This window comes from Aspergillus neoniger, assembly GCF_003184625.1.
Source record: "Aspergillus neoniger CBS 115656 unplaced genomic scaffold BO87scaffold_33, whole genome shotgun sequence".
NCBI lineage: Eukaryota > Fungi > Ascomycota > Eurotiomycetes > Eurotiales > Aspergillaceae > Aspergillus > Aspergillus neoniger.
In genome coordinates, this window is record NW_020291161.1 from 165,263 (window position 1) to 180,595 (window position 15,333).

Genomic DNA, 15,333 nt, shown 5'->3' on the forward strand with positions numbered 1-15,333 from the left:
CTCCAGAAGCACTGCAACATTGTTCTTCCGTTCCGCCCAGCCTCGGTATCTTTTGTGACACTGTAAAGTGATCCCCGGTTGTTCGGGTATCCCCATTATCCCCGGGCGGACCCTCAGGCGGTAAAGGTAATATCTATAAGGGGTAGATCAGCGTCTCTGTCCAGACCTCACACGTGCGGCTGACTGAGTTTCTTGCAATCGGTCATCCTTCTATTAAACTGACTTATCTGAACTTCCCTGACTTTCAAGTACGATATTTACCACACAGACCATCATCATGGACGTTCAGCAGTTGTTCAACGTCAAGGTGCGTACTGCGGAGATGCAGAGTAGAGGCCTCAGCCTGTACAGCTGAGCTGAAGATCTAACCATGCGATTAGGGCAAAGTCGTGCTGGTCACTGGTGGCGCCAAAGGAATCGGTCGGATGATCTCAGAAGGCTTCGTAAAGAATGGCGCCACTGTCTATATCTCGTCGCGAGACGCCAAGTCTTGCGATAAAGCTGTAAACGAGCTCAATGCACTTGGCACGGGCAAGGCCTCTGCTATCCCTGCCGACTTCTATAAAGAAGAGGAAGTCAAGAGATTGGCTGAAGAAATTGCTAAGCGTGAGAGTAGTAAGTCTAGCCCCTAGAGTGCTGCTCCTTGGGGAGAGGGGTGTGCCAAGTACTCTAGCTTAACACATTCCTAGAGCTGCACGTTCTTGTCAACAACTCGGGTTCCAACTGGGGTGCCCCGTATGATGAATACCCTTCGTCTGCATGGACACGAGTTCTCACTCTCAATCTTCATCGTGTGTTCGACCTTACCAAGCTTCTCACCCCTCTACTGGAGAAAGCCGGCTCATCTGGCGACCCGGCTCGCATTATCAACATCGGTAGCGTTGATGGCATAAGGGTTCCGGCTCTGGAAACCTTTGCCTACAGTGCCAGTAAAGCTGGCTTGCACCATTTGAGTCGTGTCTTGGCACACCACCTTGGAAGACGGAACATCACGTACGTGTAACTCCCATATGATCGCTTATCGACGGCGCTTGGGCTGACCCGGCACTACCCGCAGATCAAATTCCTTGGCCTGTGGCCCATTCGAGAGCAAGATGATGGCTGCCACCTTGGAAGCGCATCGGGAGACCATCGAGGCAAGTATTCCTTTGGGTCGTATTGGTACCCCGGAGGATGTTGCAGGTGCGTGCTTGTTCTTGAGCAGCCGCGCCGGCTCGTATGTGAATGGAGCGACTATTACTCTGGACGGCGGTAGCGTAATCGCAGCGAAGCTCTGAACTGTAAGCTGTAAGCAAGATGGAACGGATGTTCGGGGTAATTCATGTATGCGTATGCAATGCAGAGTTGATCTAAGCCTACATACAGAAGGTCCAACCCAACTAATGGATTGTTTCATTTTAAACTTTTTGATCCGCGGTAGACCTGGCAGTCCGTGTCCAAGTCATGCAAATTATAATGTTCAAAACTTAGTCCAAGCCACCCATCTTGTCTCCCCTACCATGAAGAAGGCAATACGACTGGAGGCTGAACAACGAGCTTGACATCATCCCATGGTTGGCATATGACAAAGGAGGATGTCATGCTGAGCGGTTAACTCTCATCATTGGGAGAAACATGGCTGAAGGGATTCACTCCCTCAACAAACCTTCCACTAGTATTTGCGAATGGTTGGCGTTTGCCTACCTTGCCTTCTGAAAATCTCAATATCATCTCCAGGGATCGTCTACTCCAGTCAGCGCACATCGAAAAAGCAACCTGATGTTCTGCATTTTCCACGCCGAAGGTTGCTGCGGCGATCTTCACTCGCCGTCAGCCACCATTTCTAGTGTGCACTAGAACCGTTGGCTAAGAAAATTCCCTCCTATATCGCAAAGGTGCATCTATACAGCCTCCATCTAAGCTCTGGTGACCGATCGCGTGGGGTCGTGATTTTCTGGAACGGTATTGGTCCGGACAAATCGCTCACTCTATCAGCGCGGGGCTCTATTGGCACAGAATAAAGATCTCACAGCGGGCTCTCCCAAGATCCTAGTCCCGGTAAAGAGTCTGAGATTGCTGTCGAATTTGGGTAAACTAATCTTTTCTAGTTTCGTCTCTTCAGTCATTGCGTGTTGGTATTCGTGATTGGCTTGTCCCTTACCGCGCCGGAATCGTTTTGTTCCCGATCTATGAGCATACCTGCCGCGACGCAGTATGTGGAAGCTGCAGGCTAATTTTATCACTCTACATTGTGCGTTGACTATCATTGCAATACTGGTGGCACAAATAGCTCATCTATCTGCACAGATGCATACATTCTTTTTCTGGGTCTTTTGGGATTGGTCGTTCTTTACCCCTACGGCAATCTCCGCGCCATCGATGCATACTTCTTCGGTGTAAGCTCTTCGACCGAGTCAGGGCTGAACACGTTAGTCGATCATTTCTTTATTCGTGCTACTTACCGTCGACTCATAGGAGCATAGTCTGACGTGGATATTATTTTTAGAGTCGACGTTAAGGACTTGAAGCTCTACCAGCAACTCTTCGTCTACTTTGTTCCAATCGTCTCGAACCTCGGATTCATCAATATTCTGGTGGTGGTTGTCCGCTTGCTATGGTTCGAGAAACGCCTCAAAGAAATTGGTAGGTACTTTCACGAGCTAGTGCTAGGTTGCTCGATGTTTATCCTCGCTGATGCGATGAACTTCAACAGCACCTGGTGTCCTTGATCGAAAGAGTAACCCATCGAACTATGATTCCGCTCGCTATGATCCTGAAGCGCATCCCCAGAGGCAGAGTGAGCCTACTACGTCAGAAAACGTACCAGGTGACTCAACAGAGAAGGATGTCGACGATGGCCAGCGCTTTGTTGGCTCGAAAATTGGTCATGTGGTACCCGAAAGGTGAGAACGTGGCCCGATACTTGATGTCGCTATGAATCGCATTTCTAATCGCCATATAGGCCTAGAAGCACTGGAAGAGTACGACCTGAAAACGACAGCTCAGATCCACAGCCAGCTGGTTTATCGCGGAGTATCTCCTTTGCGGACACTACCAAGGCGCTCTACATCCCTTCACCACAAGAGCGTGACAGAGGTACCTTAAATTTCATGGCGCGTTGACGGCCAGGCAATAGCTCATAGGAAATAGGGGTGCCGATAGCAGAAGTCCAACGAGGACCGGGTGAGGACGGTAAGCCTAACTACAAGCTCTGTTGCAATCACTCAGTCTGACACCGGGTAGTCATCGAAGAGGAAGATGAGGACGCCGAAACTGAGCGGAGAAACTCTGAAAATACGGATGACCTGTCTGAGAATGGTAGAAGCGCTACCGGTGGCTTACCATTCGAGCGGGTAGCATCGTCTTTGTTCGTGATCGGGAAACAACCTAGCAGAGCCCGAGAGCCATCTCTGCGGCCGGCCATATCTCTCTCCAAAGACGCAAACCTGCCGGAGCTCTCCGTACAAGCAACACTTGGAAGGAACTCGCAATTCCACAACCTGACTGCTGCAGACCGAGAGCGACTTGGTGGCATCGAGTACCGGAGCCTGAAACTACTCCTCAAAATTGTGATCGGTGCGTATATACAGCTTCGTTCCCTCTTCTGTGTTCAGCGGGCTCATCTATCATCAAAAGGTTATTTTGTTGGGCTTCATGTGATTGGTGTGGTGTGTCTTGTCCCTTGGATCTTGCATTCGAATCGCAAGTATAGGGACTACCTCGACGAATGCGGTCAAAATGAAGTCTGGTGGTAAGTCCTGGTATATATGAATCTTACAGGCAATCTGTATAGTCTAATATGTATAGGGCGATTTATTCGGCTCAGACAATGACTAGCAACCTGGGACTTACACTTACTCCGGATTCCATGATATCATTCAATGATGCCGTGTTTCCTATGCTATTCATGAGTTTTCTCGCTTACGCTGGAAACACTTTATATCCTTGCTGCCTCCGACTTCTCATCTGGGGCATGTCCAAGTGTATCCCTGAGAGCTCTTCTCTTAAGGAGCCCCTGGAGTTCTTGCTGAAGTACCCTCGTCGGTGCTACTTGCTCCTCTTCCGCAGCAAGCCAACATGGATCCTTTTCGGGATAATTTTTGTGTTGAATTTTGTTGATGTCCTCTTGATTATGGTTCTTGATCTCGACAACCCTGCGGTGAATGATCTACCTGGCGGACCTCGTGTGGCGGCAGCTATCTTTCAGTCAGCATCTTCACGGCACACGGGGACAGCATCGTTCAATCTTGCCGACGTGAACCCGGCAGTCCAATTCAGCTTACTCGTCATGATGTACATTTCGGTGTTCCCTATCGCTATCAGTGTACGAGCCTCCAACATCTATGAAGAAAAATCAATTGGGGTATTTTCATCAGAAACCGATATGGACGAAGGTGACGGCAAGAGATACGTCTTAATGCACATGCGAAACCAACTCAGCTTCGATTTGTGGTATATTTTCCTTGGAATCATGTGCATCTGCATTGCAGAGTCGGGGAAAATAATGGACCCCACGAAGCCGGTTTGTGACCCTCCTTGACCGTTGGAAGCATCGCTCTGACCTGGACAACAGGCATTCTCCGTGTTCGCGATATTTTTCGAAGTCGTCTCAGCCTAGTGAGTATAGCCACGCCATGGTTACTGCGCGTAGTTGTACCTAACGTATGCACAGCGGAAACGTCGGCCTAAGTCTAGGATACCCGACCGCCTCCACCTCCTTCAGCGCTCAGTTCGATATCTTCAGTAAGATAGTCATCTGTGCCATGATGATTCGTGGACGGCACCGTGGACTGCCATATCAGCTCGACCGCGCGATCCTCATCCCCAACAACCGCCTTGTGGAGGATGATAAAGTTGAAACTCGACCAAGTATCTCCCTGCCACGCATCCGCAGTATGGATCCGACGGACAGCAGATACATGAAGATGAAGAAAGCCCATACCAGATAGCAGGAAAACTTTGTCTTTTGGGTTTGGGCGACTCTCTTCAGGCTTTCTTGCTTTGCCGGGGGAGGTGAAAGGTTAATGAGTCTTGGGTGTGTACAGGCTGTCCCACACCGAAGAAGATCTAGAATGTACATAGACTGAAAGATCATCCCACTTTCATTGTTGCTGTGTGCTCCATACTAGAGATATATCTATCGAGTGCCACGTCAAGAGCTCGACCAACAGATGCCGCGGAGACCCACAGACCTCCTTCATTTTTTGCTTTATTGGTTTGGTCCTCGTGACCACTCGTTATCTGTCAGTAATTGCTTTTTTTATTCTGGGATAACTCCTTTTTCTTCACATTTTCTCCTTATTCTTTTTTTTTTTGGCCTAAATTGTCCAACAACTTATCTCCAGAGTCCATTCAATGCAGCACAAGTAGGGCGGAGGCAGCCGAGGGAAATACCGAAGGGGGGGAATAATTGAGTGGAGCGGCGACATCATCGGGCCCGTGGCGTCATAGTCTCCAAGGGAACTTCATTCTCTACATCAATGGGATGCTGTTGGGTGCTGCCGCTCAATCCGGGCAAGAAACAACAATTATAATCATAATAGATAATCAAAATTCCCCCCTGTTAGCGGAGAGTACAAATTCAACAGACTGAGACTTCTTCTCCTTTTTTTTCTTCCTTAAGTTTTCGATCTCAACCAGTATATATTGAGAGTTACACACCGCCGAATTGCACACAAACAAAAACCTTCAAAGGAACCAGCCAAACCGAAGACCCGGTGTTGTGACGTACCCCCCCAAATCGCACGGGAGCTGAACCGCCGCTGGTGGCCAATCCATCCTACACAAAAAACTCCCTTTGTCGTGTACTTGCATTGTCTCTCAATCCTCTTACTTACCCAATACCCTACTGTTTGTCCTACCATCCTACCCAGCTTTAGCGAGATTGTCTGAGGTACGAAGAGCATAACCTCAGTTTTTTTTTTCTTGGGTACCGTCTCGAGTCCAAGAAGAGTTACAGCGCCACGAACGGGCCTAGCGTCTTCAATAATTGGTGTCGCAGTGTCACCCCTTAACCCATCCATCCATCCACCCCTGCTCGGATCCCCCGTTTTCGCTCTAGCCTTTCGTTTGTCGGGCCTGTCATCGAACGTCTCTTCTATCTACCATCCCACAATCTTCCGACGATGAGCTCGCCAAGTGCTCAGCATCGACGCAACACGTCTCTCGATCCATTCTCCGATCCCGACGTCTACTATGGCGATGAGGATAACATTGCTCGCATGAGAGACCGTAAGCGGGCATTCTCTTCGGTACGTCCGGTTTCTACCGCTCCCCTAAGATAAGCTGAGAATCAGCTGTGCTGACCCCACGCCTGTGAACAGACTCTCAAATCTTTCAATCGGGATGACATTCAAGAATTTCTCGGAGGCCAATTCCCCGCAAGAAGAGCGAGTCATGGTACGTATGAAAGAACGAAAGATCAATTCTCCGAATTATCCAGGGATTGTGGGCTAACCCGCGGGGTATACAGATGAGACGCCGGCCGTTCCCCGCAAATTCCTCATTGACGTTGACACAACGCTCCACAGTCTGTTGGAGCGGGAAGACACAGATCGGAACATGCAGATAACGATAGAAGATGTGGGCCCCAAGGTATGTGTGGTCGGATGTCGAAAAATTACGGCCACTTCGAGTCACTAATGCACTGTCTTGCAGGTATTCTCCGTGGGAACCGCTGCATCTTCGGGATACAACCGATTCGACTTGCGAGGAACATACATGCTTTCCAATCTCCTTCAGGAGCTCACAATCGCCCAGGACTACGGTCGGAAACACATTGTGCTCGATGAAGCCCGTCTCAGTGAGAACCCTGTCGCACGGCTCTCTCGTCTCATCAAGAACTCCTTCTGGAACGCCCTGACACGGCGTATTGATGGACATAACATTGCTGAAGCTGGTCGCGATCCCAAGGATTGGACGGACGACCCACGACCCCGGGTCTACGTCCCTCCGGGAGCCCCGGAGCAGCTTGAGTACTACAAGGGTATTGCGGAAGCGCATCCCGAGCTGCGCCTGGATGTGCAGTTGTTGGACTCGAATATTACTCCGGAGTATACCAGGAGGCTGAATGATAAGCCCGGTCTTCTGGCATTGGCCATGGAGAAGAAGGTTGATGAAGCCACGGGGAAGACTGAGTATAGTGGAGTTCCTTTCGTGGTCCCGGGAGGAAGGTTCAACGAGCTATATAACTGGGACAGCTATATGATGTCTCTGGGTCTGCTGGTTAGCAACAGAGTCGACCTGGCTAAAGGCATGGTGATCAACTTCTGTTTCTGCATCAAGCACTACGGGAAGATCTTGAACGCAAATCGTTCGTACTACCTCATGCGTTCCCAGCCTCCTTTCTTGACCGACATGGCTTTGCGTGTCTATGAACGGATCAAGAATGAGCCCGATGCAATGGATTTCCTTCGCAATGCGACGCTTGCCGCAATCAAGGAGTACTATAGCGTTTGGACGGCCGAGCCGCGATATGATCCGGTTTCTGGTCTTTCCAGATATCGCCCTGAAGGTGAAGGAGTGCCTCCGGAGACGGAGCCGACTCATTTCCTTCATATTCTGACTCCGTATGCCGAGAAGCACGGCATGAGCTTTGAAGAATTTGTTGAGGCCTACAACGAAAGGAAGATCCTGGAGCCGGAGCTCGACGAGTACTTCCTGCACGACAGGGCCGTGCGAGAGTCGGGACATGACACCAGCTACCGTTTGGAGAGAGTCTGTGCCAACCTGGCTACCGTCGATCTGAATTCACTGTTGTACAAGTACGAGGTGGACATTGCCCGCATCATCCGCACCTACTTCAAGGACAAACTCGAGATCCCGCAGGAATTCCGGACAGCGTCGACCCAGGATATCCAATTCGAGTCATCCTCGGTCTGGGACCGTCGCGCACGCAGAAGAAAGATGCGTATGGACACTTACCTCTGGGATGAGGAGAAGGGAATGTATTTCGACTACGATACTGCCAAGCAGGAGCGCACCTCGTACGAGAGTGCCACCACCTATTGGGCGATGTGGGCTGGTCTCGCGACACCCCACCAAGCATCGCAGTTGGTGCAGTCCCTCAAGCGGTTCGAGGCCTACGGAGGCCTGGTCTCGGGAACTGAAGAATCTCGGGGTGCCGTTGGCCTGGATCGGCCTAACCGGCAATGGGATTACCCGTACGGATGGGCACCGCAGCAGATGCTGGCATGGACAGGTTTGATGCGCTATGGCTACCAAGAGGAAGCCGAGCGCCTGGCATACAAGTGGCTGTATATGATCACCAAGGCCTTTGTCGATTTCAACGGCGTGGTGGTCGAGAAGTACGACGTCACCCGGCCTATTGACCCACACCGAGTGGATGCCGAGTACGGCAACCAAGGTGTGGATTTCAAGGGGGCTCCCCGCGAAGGGTAAGCGTTGTTCCCTCCCTGATGAGTAATAACCATGCGAACGCAACACTAACCCGGTCATCTCTCTAGGTTCGGATGGGTCAACGCCAGCTACGTGTATGGACTGGAAATACTCAATGCCCATCAGCGACGCGCCCTGGGCGCAATCACGCCGTACGAAACGTACAACAAGGCGGTGGCTGTCCAAGACTACTAAAATTGGAATCCGAGGATGACAAAGAAAGGAGAGAGCATGATTGCATTTAGCGCGGCTATTTGTTTTCGCCCGTCGTGGCACTTGTCGACTTTCAGCACAAAAATGAAAAAGGGTTATGCGGACACAGTTTACATAGCTTTAGAATGGGTTGGACGAGGGGACATCTTGGCTTTTTGGTTATAGAGGATGCATTGCCTGCTATGATTGAGTTGACTCAATAGTTGATTTATGCTGATGCAAAGAGAGAGAGAAGGGAGCTTGTTATTATTCCGAGGTGGACATATCTCGAGTAGAAGTGACGAATCCTCTTGAAGGTGGCGTTTGTTTTTTTGGGTTATTGTTCTTTTTGATGCTCATTGTTCGGGTTTGCGTTTTCAGCCACAAAGTCCACGATAAAACGATTAGGTAGTAACGAGAAATAGTATGTAGTAGTTAATGCATTCTTCCGGATTTGGATGACAATGATGGTTTTCCTTTTACCCCGTAAGCAGATGCAGCTAACAACGATCGGAGATCAATCCAGGGTCTGGTCTGAGTCAGAGTCAGAAATCACGACTGTCAGATGAATGAATGGATGGATGACCTCCCACAGACAAATTCACATGTGAATGAAACACATACATTCTAAACTACCTACAACCCAATACTGCTATTTTCTTTTCCCCCAGACATCCATCCCTCCCAATTTATCCATCCATCCATTTCCCCAAGCTCACACCGTAGGTGGTAGTCCTAGTAATTGACACACGACCACGCAGCCCCGAAACCCCCAACCCCCAGCCCAGCTGAAAGCTCCATGCATCAGCCCCCAGAATCTCCGAATACTAACTTACCACCCAACCAGTCACCCCAGTAGATAGCAGTGCACCTTTGTATACGGAGTAGATCTGCACACACTCATCTTATAGGTAGTAATACTACTATCCCTGTAGACAAAAACACAAGAACACCCCATCTCCGAAACACACCCACGCACTCCTCCCTCAGTTACATTACCCCCATCCATTTATGAACTACCGATGAATATTCTCGGCCATCGTCCGAAATCCTCCACATACAACAAACAAGTACGAGATTGTAGAATACTCGGAACGCCATCTCCTTAACTTCCCGACCTTGCGTGGCCCCTCAAGGCTATGAAGAAGACTATACGGAAGGGACAGTTACTCTATGATCGTGGATCGGCTATGAGATGGACAGCTGATTGGGTGGCGGGATGCCGAGGCTGATTTTCTTCCCCGTGTTGTATTGATGCCTGAGGGGTATGGATACGGGAGTGGGGAAGTAGAATCATAGATATTGGACCTATGGGGGTGGAGGGTTGGGGGGACGGGAGTGGTATGGTATTGTAAATGGGTAGAGTCGGAGCACATGCTTACTTCCATACTTAGTTATGCCTGGAGGTGGACAAACGTCATTTACTTATGTTGTTATGTTACTATGGGGGGTTATGGGAGGTTGTTTCGTGGGGTAAGTAGCTAGGTAGTTTACTATGATATTTGAATTATATGCGATGTAGCTGCTTGTTGGAGAGGGTTTGTTCTGTCTATGTAGTCGGAGTTGAGATGAGAACAATTCAAGTTAATTCTCGTAAGAAATAAAATAAAATAGTAATCTAGAAAGTAGAATTATTGCATACAATTGATTCCAACTACTGCAGAGTGGCGACCTGTTTTCGGCTTGGTCCCTTTAGACCGAGGATCTTCGTCTGGTCTCGATCCTCTCTTCCGAACCAGCCAAAACCACTCACTCACTACTGAGACTGCCTCCTCCACTAAACTTGGCTTGTGAAACCCTTGGTTCAACCTAATTGTTTTCGACTCACCCCCGGTTTTATTTTGTTGCAAGAAAATTAGATACTCCGGGGGCGGCAAAGCTGACTGTCCCCTTGGCCCTTGGCCATTCTTTCCTTCTTGTCCCGCTGAACCGAATGTTTACCGACCAACCTTGTGCTGATTGCTGGGTGGCCCAATGACTTGTGACGCATCGAGGGAATTTATGGCGCATGCTTTAAGTAGCTGGGTGTTTTCCTCTTTGGCTTGTGATTCCGGTTTTCTTCTTTGGTGGTTGACTTTATTTGACTGTATCCTTTTCTTCTCTTTCTCTCTCTCTTCCCTCTACTCTCTCCTCTCTTGTCTTTCTTGTCGGTTGTATGTGAACATTGTTGGATACATTGTATTATACTATATCCATTTGCATCAATTTAGATCTTTGCTTATACTACCCCCCCCCCCCCCTTTTCGGCTATACCACACATCATCATGGCTTCCTTTGAAGAAGAAGACCGGAAGTATCTGGACGATGTCCAGGCCGTCCAGAAGTGGTGGCAGGACTCCAGATGGAGACACACCAAGCGCCCTTTTACTGCTGAGCAGATTGTGGCCAAGCGTGGTACCCTGAAGATTGAGTATCCTTCCAATGCTATGAGCAAGAAGCTGTGGAAGATCTTGGAGAGCAATTTCGAGGTTCGCATGTCCCTGCTGTGTGGTGGTGGTTAGGTCAATCATGAGCTTACCTCTCTCTTCCGCAGAACAAAGTACCTAGCTTCACCTATGGCTGTCTCGAGCCCACAATGCTCACCCAAATGGCCAAATACCTCGACACCGTCTACGTCTCTGGATGGCAGAGCTCCTCCACCGCCTCGTCCACCGATGAACCCTCTCCCGATCTTGCCGACTACCCCATGGTAGGTCTCAGAGGATGTTGGTAATTGTGAGATCACTGCTAAGACTCGAGTTAGAACACCGTCCCCAACAAGGTCAACCAGCTGTTCTTGGCTCAGCTGTTCCATGACCGGAAACAGCGCGAGGAACGCATCACCACCCCCAAGGAGCAGCGTGGCAAGGTGGCAAATGTGGACTACCTGCGCCCCATCATTGCGGATGCTGATACCGGACATGGTGGCTTGACGGCTGTGATGAAGCTGACCAAGCTGTTCGTTGAGCGCGGTGCTGCTGGTATTCACATTGAAGATCAGGCTCCGGGTACCAAGAAGTGCGGCCACATGGCCGGAAAGGTGCTTGTGCCTATCAGCGAACACATCAACCGTCTGGTGGCTATCCGTGCGCAGGCGGATATCATGGGTGAGTAGCATCATGATTTACTCATCCGCATAGATTCGACTGACTTTATCCAGGCACCGACCTGCTCGCCATTGCTCGAACCGACTCCGAAGCTGCCACTCTCATTACCTCCACAATCGATTACCGTGACCACGCCTTCGTCGTGGGATCGACGAACCCTAACCTCCAACCCCTCAACGACCTCATGGTGGCTGCGGAGCAGGCTGGTAAGAACGGAAACGAGCTGCAGGCCATTGAAGACCAGTGGACTGCCCAGGCTGGCCTGAAGCTGTTCAGCGAAGCTGTCATCGACACCATCAACAAGGGCTCCTCTGGTAACAAGAAGGCCCTCATTGATGAGTTCCTGACGAAGGCCAAGGGCAAGAGCAACCGCGAAGCCCGGGCTATCGCCAAGGACATCACTGGAGTCGACATCTACTGGGACTGGGACGCCCCTCGCACCCGGGAGGGCTTCTACCGGTACCAGGGAGGTACCCAGTGTGCGGTGAACCGCGCCATTGCATATGGACCTTTCGCGGATCTCATCTGGATGGAGAGCAAGCTGCCCGACTATGCTCAGGCGAAGGAGTTTGCCGACGGCGTGCACGCCGTGTGGCCCGAGCAGAAGTAAGTGCTGTCCTAATCTGCCTCAGTGTAGACTTTGACACTAACCTGTCGCTTTAGGCTGGCGTACAACCTGTCGCCCTCGTTCAACTGGAAGAAGGCGATGCCGCGCGATGAGCAGGAGACGTACATCAAGCGTCTGGGAGCCCTGGGATACTGCTGGCAGTTCATCACCCTGGCGGGTCTGCACACGACGGCGCTGATCACGGATCAGTTCGCCAAGGCGTACGCGAAGCAGGGAATGCGGGCGTACGGCGAGTTGGTGCAAGAACCGGAGATGGAGCAGGGAGTGGATGTGGTGACTCACCAGAAATGGAGTGGTGCCAACTACGTGGATAATATGTTGAAGATGGTGACGGGCGGCATCAGCAGTACGGCGGCTATGGGCAAGGGTGTCACGGAGGATCAGTTCAAGCACTGATGATGGAGGGGTGAGTTGGTGGCTGACTGCAGATCTGCATATTTGCTTTTGTTTTCTATATTGTTCATTGTCTCCATTGTTCCCGTGAGCTAGCTTTTGATTTATCATCGTATATACCACAATGTGATAGTTCGTTGACATTAAGTTGATGAGGGTGATGAGCAAGGGGGAAATAAGCTCCTAAGCTATCCGCAAACAGAACCCCTTGCGAGGCAAGTGGGTCGCGTGCATGACTCAACCCGTAGCTGTCATTTGTTAGTTAAGGATAAGTTAGTAACATGTGAGCAGTGGCCAACAACGGTTCTCCGTTCGTAAAAAGCAGACCTTGCGAGTGGAAAAGTCCTCGGTTGTGCCGCGGAACAGATGAGGGGAAAAAAGGAGGGCATGTGCCCGGAAATGGATGATGGACGGAGAATGCATGGGGGGTTTTTCTGCCCCTAAAAATGAACGGCTCGGTGAATTTGCTGATCACCAATCCACCCGGTCCTCGGTCGGCGGAATGCTGGGCTGCTGCGCATTATATTATCTGGCCTGACGAACATCCTCACTTCCCAGTTGTTTCTTCGTATTCCATTACTCATTACTCATAGGAGTAGATAAGGGCACTCGTGTTTCTGAAGAATCAGGGGCTTGTCAGAAACAAGAGCTCCGCATTCGGATTCCTTCTTAATCTACTAGTCTTCCCGGCTGAACTTCCGCCTTTTTTGATCCTTCGTTCCTCTCCTCCTGTTCCCATTATTCCCTCCCTCCCTCCTGTCATCTTCATCCCTTCCCCCCTCTCTCTCCACCACTTTAATTTACTCACCATGGGTGCCATTGAAATCCCTCCTTTGGAGTATACTCCTGTTGACGAGGTCGCTGAACGCGTCTCTCGCTGCCGCAAGACCTTCCATGAACACACCACTCGCGATGTGGAGTACCGGCTGGTCCAGCTCCGGAAGCTTTACTGGGCGTGAGTTGCTGTCCCAAAGTACCTTATTTCACTACCTTTCGGGTAGCTCCCCGCATGGCTTTAATATGTAGCTAATTAGTCTACTGCACGCAATAGCATCAAGGATCGTGTCGACGAGATCCATGAGGCTTTGCGTCTCGATCTGAACCGGCCTCTTTTTGAGGCCGTCATGGCTGAGAGTACCTGGCTGCTTAATGACATTGTCTTCGTTTGCCGCAATCTCCCCAAATGGGTCAAGGATGAGAAGGCCGAAGATATCGACCTCACCTTTAAGTTTACCAGTCCCAAGATCCGCAAGGATCCTTTGGGTTGCGTCTTGGTTATTGGGTATGTTTTTCCTTTTCGTTTTTCATTTCTGTGGGATTTTCAACAAAAATTTCTCCCCTCCCCCTATTTTGTTTTGGTTGGGGTTTGAGACAAGGCTAACGGCGACCGTTATGGGGTCAGTGCTTTCAACTACCCTTTCCAGTTGACGCTGGGTCCAGTTATTGGCGCTATCGCGGCGGGTAACACCGTTGTCATCAAGCCTAGTGAAAAGTCCTCCAACTGTGCGGTGGTCATCCAGCAGATTATTGAGGCTGCTCTTGACCCCTCCGCCTACACCATCGTTCAGGGTGCTATCCCCGAGACTCAGGCCTTGTTGGCCGAACGCTGGGACAAGATCTTCTTCACCGGCAGTGCTAATGTCGGTCGCATCATCGCTAAGGCAGCGGCTCCTAACCTCACCCCTATTGTTCTGGAGCTGGGTGGCATCAACCCCGCCATCATCTCCAAGAATGCCGACCCCCGACTGGTCGCGCGCAGACTATTCTGGCCTAAGCTGATGAACGCTGGTCAGCTCTGCACGTCCCAGAACTACCTGTTGGTCGAGAGGCCGCTTGTCGATGCTGTCGTGGAGGAGTTCAAAAAGGTTTACAAGGAGTTCTACCCCCAGGGTGCCAAGGGCTCTGCGGACTTCTCCCATATCATTGACGATGCTTCTTTCCACCGTATTAAGGGCATGATTGACAACACCAAGGGCAAGATTGTCATGGGTGGCAGCATGGACGAAAAGGAGCGCTTCATCGAACCCACCGTTGTTGTGGTTGACTCGCCAGAAGACTCCATGATCACACAAGAGAGCTTTGGTCCTCTCATTCCTATCCTGCCTGTTGACAGCGTCGAGCAGGCTGTCCAGATCGCCAACGGCGTCCAGTCCACGCCTCTGGGACTCTACCCGTTCGGTTCCAAGGCTGAAGTTGAGAAGAGTATGTTTCTGGACATTATACCGTACAACTTGAAATACTAACGTGCTGCAGTCCTGTCACAGACCCGCTCCGGCGGTGTTGCCGTCAACGACGCCGCCCTGCACATCCCCACCCTCCCCTTCGGTGGTGTTGGCGAGAGCGGTCAGGGTGCTTACCGGGGTAAGGCCAGTTTCGATGTCTTTGTGCACCGTCGCACAATCACCACTAGCCCTAGCTGGATCGAAAGCTTCCTCGCCATCCGCTACCCGCCCTACAACGGCAAGGAGGAGCTTTTCAAGAAGGCTACTACTTTGATTCCCGACTTTGACCGCGACTGCAAGAAGGTCCAGCTGAGCTGGCTCAGATACTTTTTGACTCTTGGTGGTGGCAGTGCCAAGTCTGGTGCTGCTCGTGCCACTGTTGTTGCTGCTGGTGAGTGATTCTTTTACTATCGTCAACTGTCGTTTTTCTGCTACA

General features: G+C 50.6%; 6 protein-coding genes across 6 annotated transcripts; 5 read left to right on the forward strand and 1 right to left on the reverse strand.

The window, feature by feature from the left end:
- The first annotated feature begins 100 nt into the window (after positions 1 to 100).
- On the forward strand, positions 101 to 1,408 carry BO87DRAFT_379492 (short chain dehydrogenase/reductase family). The gene is made up of 4 exons (XM_025624052.1): positions 101 to 307; positions 381 to 615; positions 690 to 993; positions 1,058 to 1,408. The coding sequence occupies exons 1-4, from the start codon at positions 278 to 280 to the stop codon at positions 1,275 to 1,277; spliced, it is 789 nt and encodes a 262-aa protein (XP_025476301.1). The 5' UTR covers positions 101 to 277; the 3' UTR covers positions 1,278 to 1,408.
- A 711-nt stretch (positions 1,409 to 2,119) lies between these two features.
- Positions 2,120 to 5,056, forward strand: BO87DRAFT_379494 (putative potassium uptake transporter). Its single transcript, XM_025624053.1, has 11 exons — positions 2,120 to 2,230; positions 2,287 to 2,407; positions 2,486 to 2,622; positions 2,693 to 2,882; positions 2,942 to 3,075; positions 3,130 to 3,171; positions 3,223 to 3,555; positions 3,616 to 3,730; positions 3,787 to 4,501; positions 4,553 to 4,596; positions 4,652 to 5,056. Exons 1-11 carry the CDS (start codon positions 2,194 to 2,196, stop codon positions 4,926 to 4,928), a joined length of 2,145 nt encoding a protein of 714 aa, XP_025476302.1. The 5' UTR covers positions 2,120 to 2,193; the 3' UTR covers positions 4,929 to 5,056.
- Positions 5,057 to 6,104: 1,048 nt separating this feature from the next.
- Positions 6,105 to 8,571, forward strand: BO87DRAFT_389801 (alpha,alpha-trehalase; the record flags this gene model as incomplete). The annotated part of the gene is made up of 5 exons (XM_025624904.1): positions 6,105 to 6,230; positions 6,303 to 6,378; positions 6,452 to 6,573; positions 6,637 to 8,375; positions 8,445 to 8,571. 5 exons carry the CDS (start codon positions 6,105 to 6,107, stop codon positions 8,569 to 8,571), a joined length of 2,190 nt encoding a protein of 729 aa, XP_025476303.1.
- Positions 8,572 to 10,333: 1,762 nt separating this feature from the next.
- Positions 10,334 to 10,809, reverse strand: BO87DRAFT_379496 (uncharacterized protein). Its single transcript, XM_025624054.1, has one exon. It carries the CDS (start codon positions 10,576 to 10,578, stop codon positions 10,405 to 10,407), a length of 174 nt encoding a protein of 57 aa, XP_025476304.1. The 5' UTR covers positions 10,579 to 10,809; the 3' UTR covers positions 10,334 to 10,404.
- A 23-nt stretch (positions 10,810 to 10,832) lies between these two features.
- On the forward strand, positions 10,833 to 12,678 carry BO87DRAFT_389802 (isocitrate lyase 1; the record flags this gene model as incomplete). The annotated part of the gene is made up of 5 exons (XM_025624905.1): positions 10,833 to 11,036; positions 11,102 to 11,257; positions 11,312 to 11,654; positions 11,708 to 12,260; positions 12,318 to 12,678. The coding sequence occupies 5 exons, from the start codon at positions 10,833 to 10,835 to the stop codon at positions 12,676 to 12,678; spliced, it is 1,617 nt and encodes a 538-aa protein (XP_025476305.1).
- Positions 12,679 to 13,484: 806 nt separating this feature from the next.
- On the forward strand, positions 13,485 to 15,296 carry BO87DRAFT_429267 (hexadecenal dehydrogenase; the record flags this gene model as incomplete). The annotated part of the gene is made up of 4 exons (XM_025627488.1): positions 13,485 to 13,630; positions 13,727 to 13,957; positions 14,078 to 14,877; positions 14,929 to 15,296. The coding sequence occupies 4 exons, from the start codon at positions 13,485 to 13,487 to the stop codon at positions 15,294 to 15,296; spliced, it is 1,545 nt and encodes a 514-aa protein (XP_025476306.1).
- Positions 15,297 to 15,333: the final 37 nt, after the last annotated feature.

Coding starts and splice junctions, on each gene's coding strand:
- BO87DRAFT_379492 (XM_025624052.1), top strand. CDS start 278: ATGGACGTTCAGCAGTTGTTCAACGTCAAG. Junction 616..689: donor AATTGCTAAGCGTGAGAGTA/GTAAGTCTAGCC, acceptor ACACATTCCTAG/AGCTGCACGTTCTTGTCAAC. Junction 994..1,057: donor CTTGGAAGACGGAACATCAC/GTACGTGTAACT, acceptor CACTACCCGCAG/ATCAAATTCCTTGGCCTGTG.
- BO87DRAFT_379494 (XM_025624053.1), top strand. CDS start 2,194: ATGTGGAAGCTGCAGGCTAATTTTATCACTCTACATT. Junction 2,408..2,485: donor ACCGAGTCAGGGCTGAACAC/GTTAGTCGATCA, acceptor TATTATTTTTAG/AGTCGACGTTAAGGACTTGA. Junction 2,623..2,692: donor GAAACGCCTCAAAGAAATTG/GTAGGTACTTTC, acceptor GAACTTCAACAG/CACCTGGTGTCCTTGATCGA.
- BO87DRAFT_379496 (XM_025624054.1), bottom strand. CDS start 10,578: ATGCGCCATAAATTCCCTCGATGCGTCACAAGTCATTGGGCCACCCAG.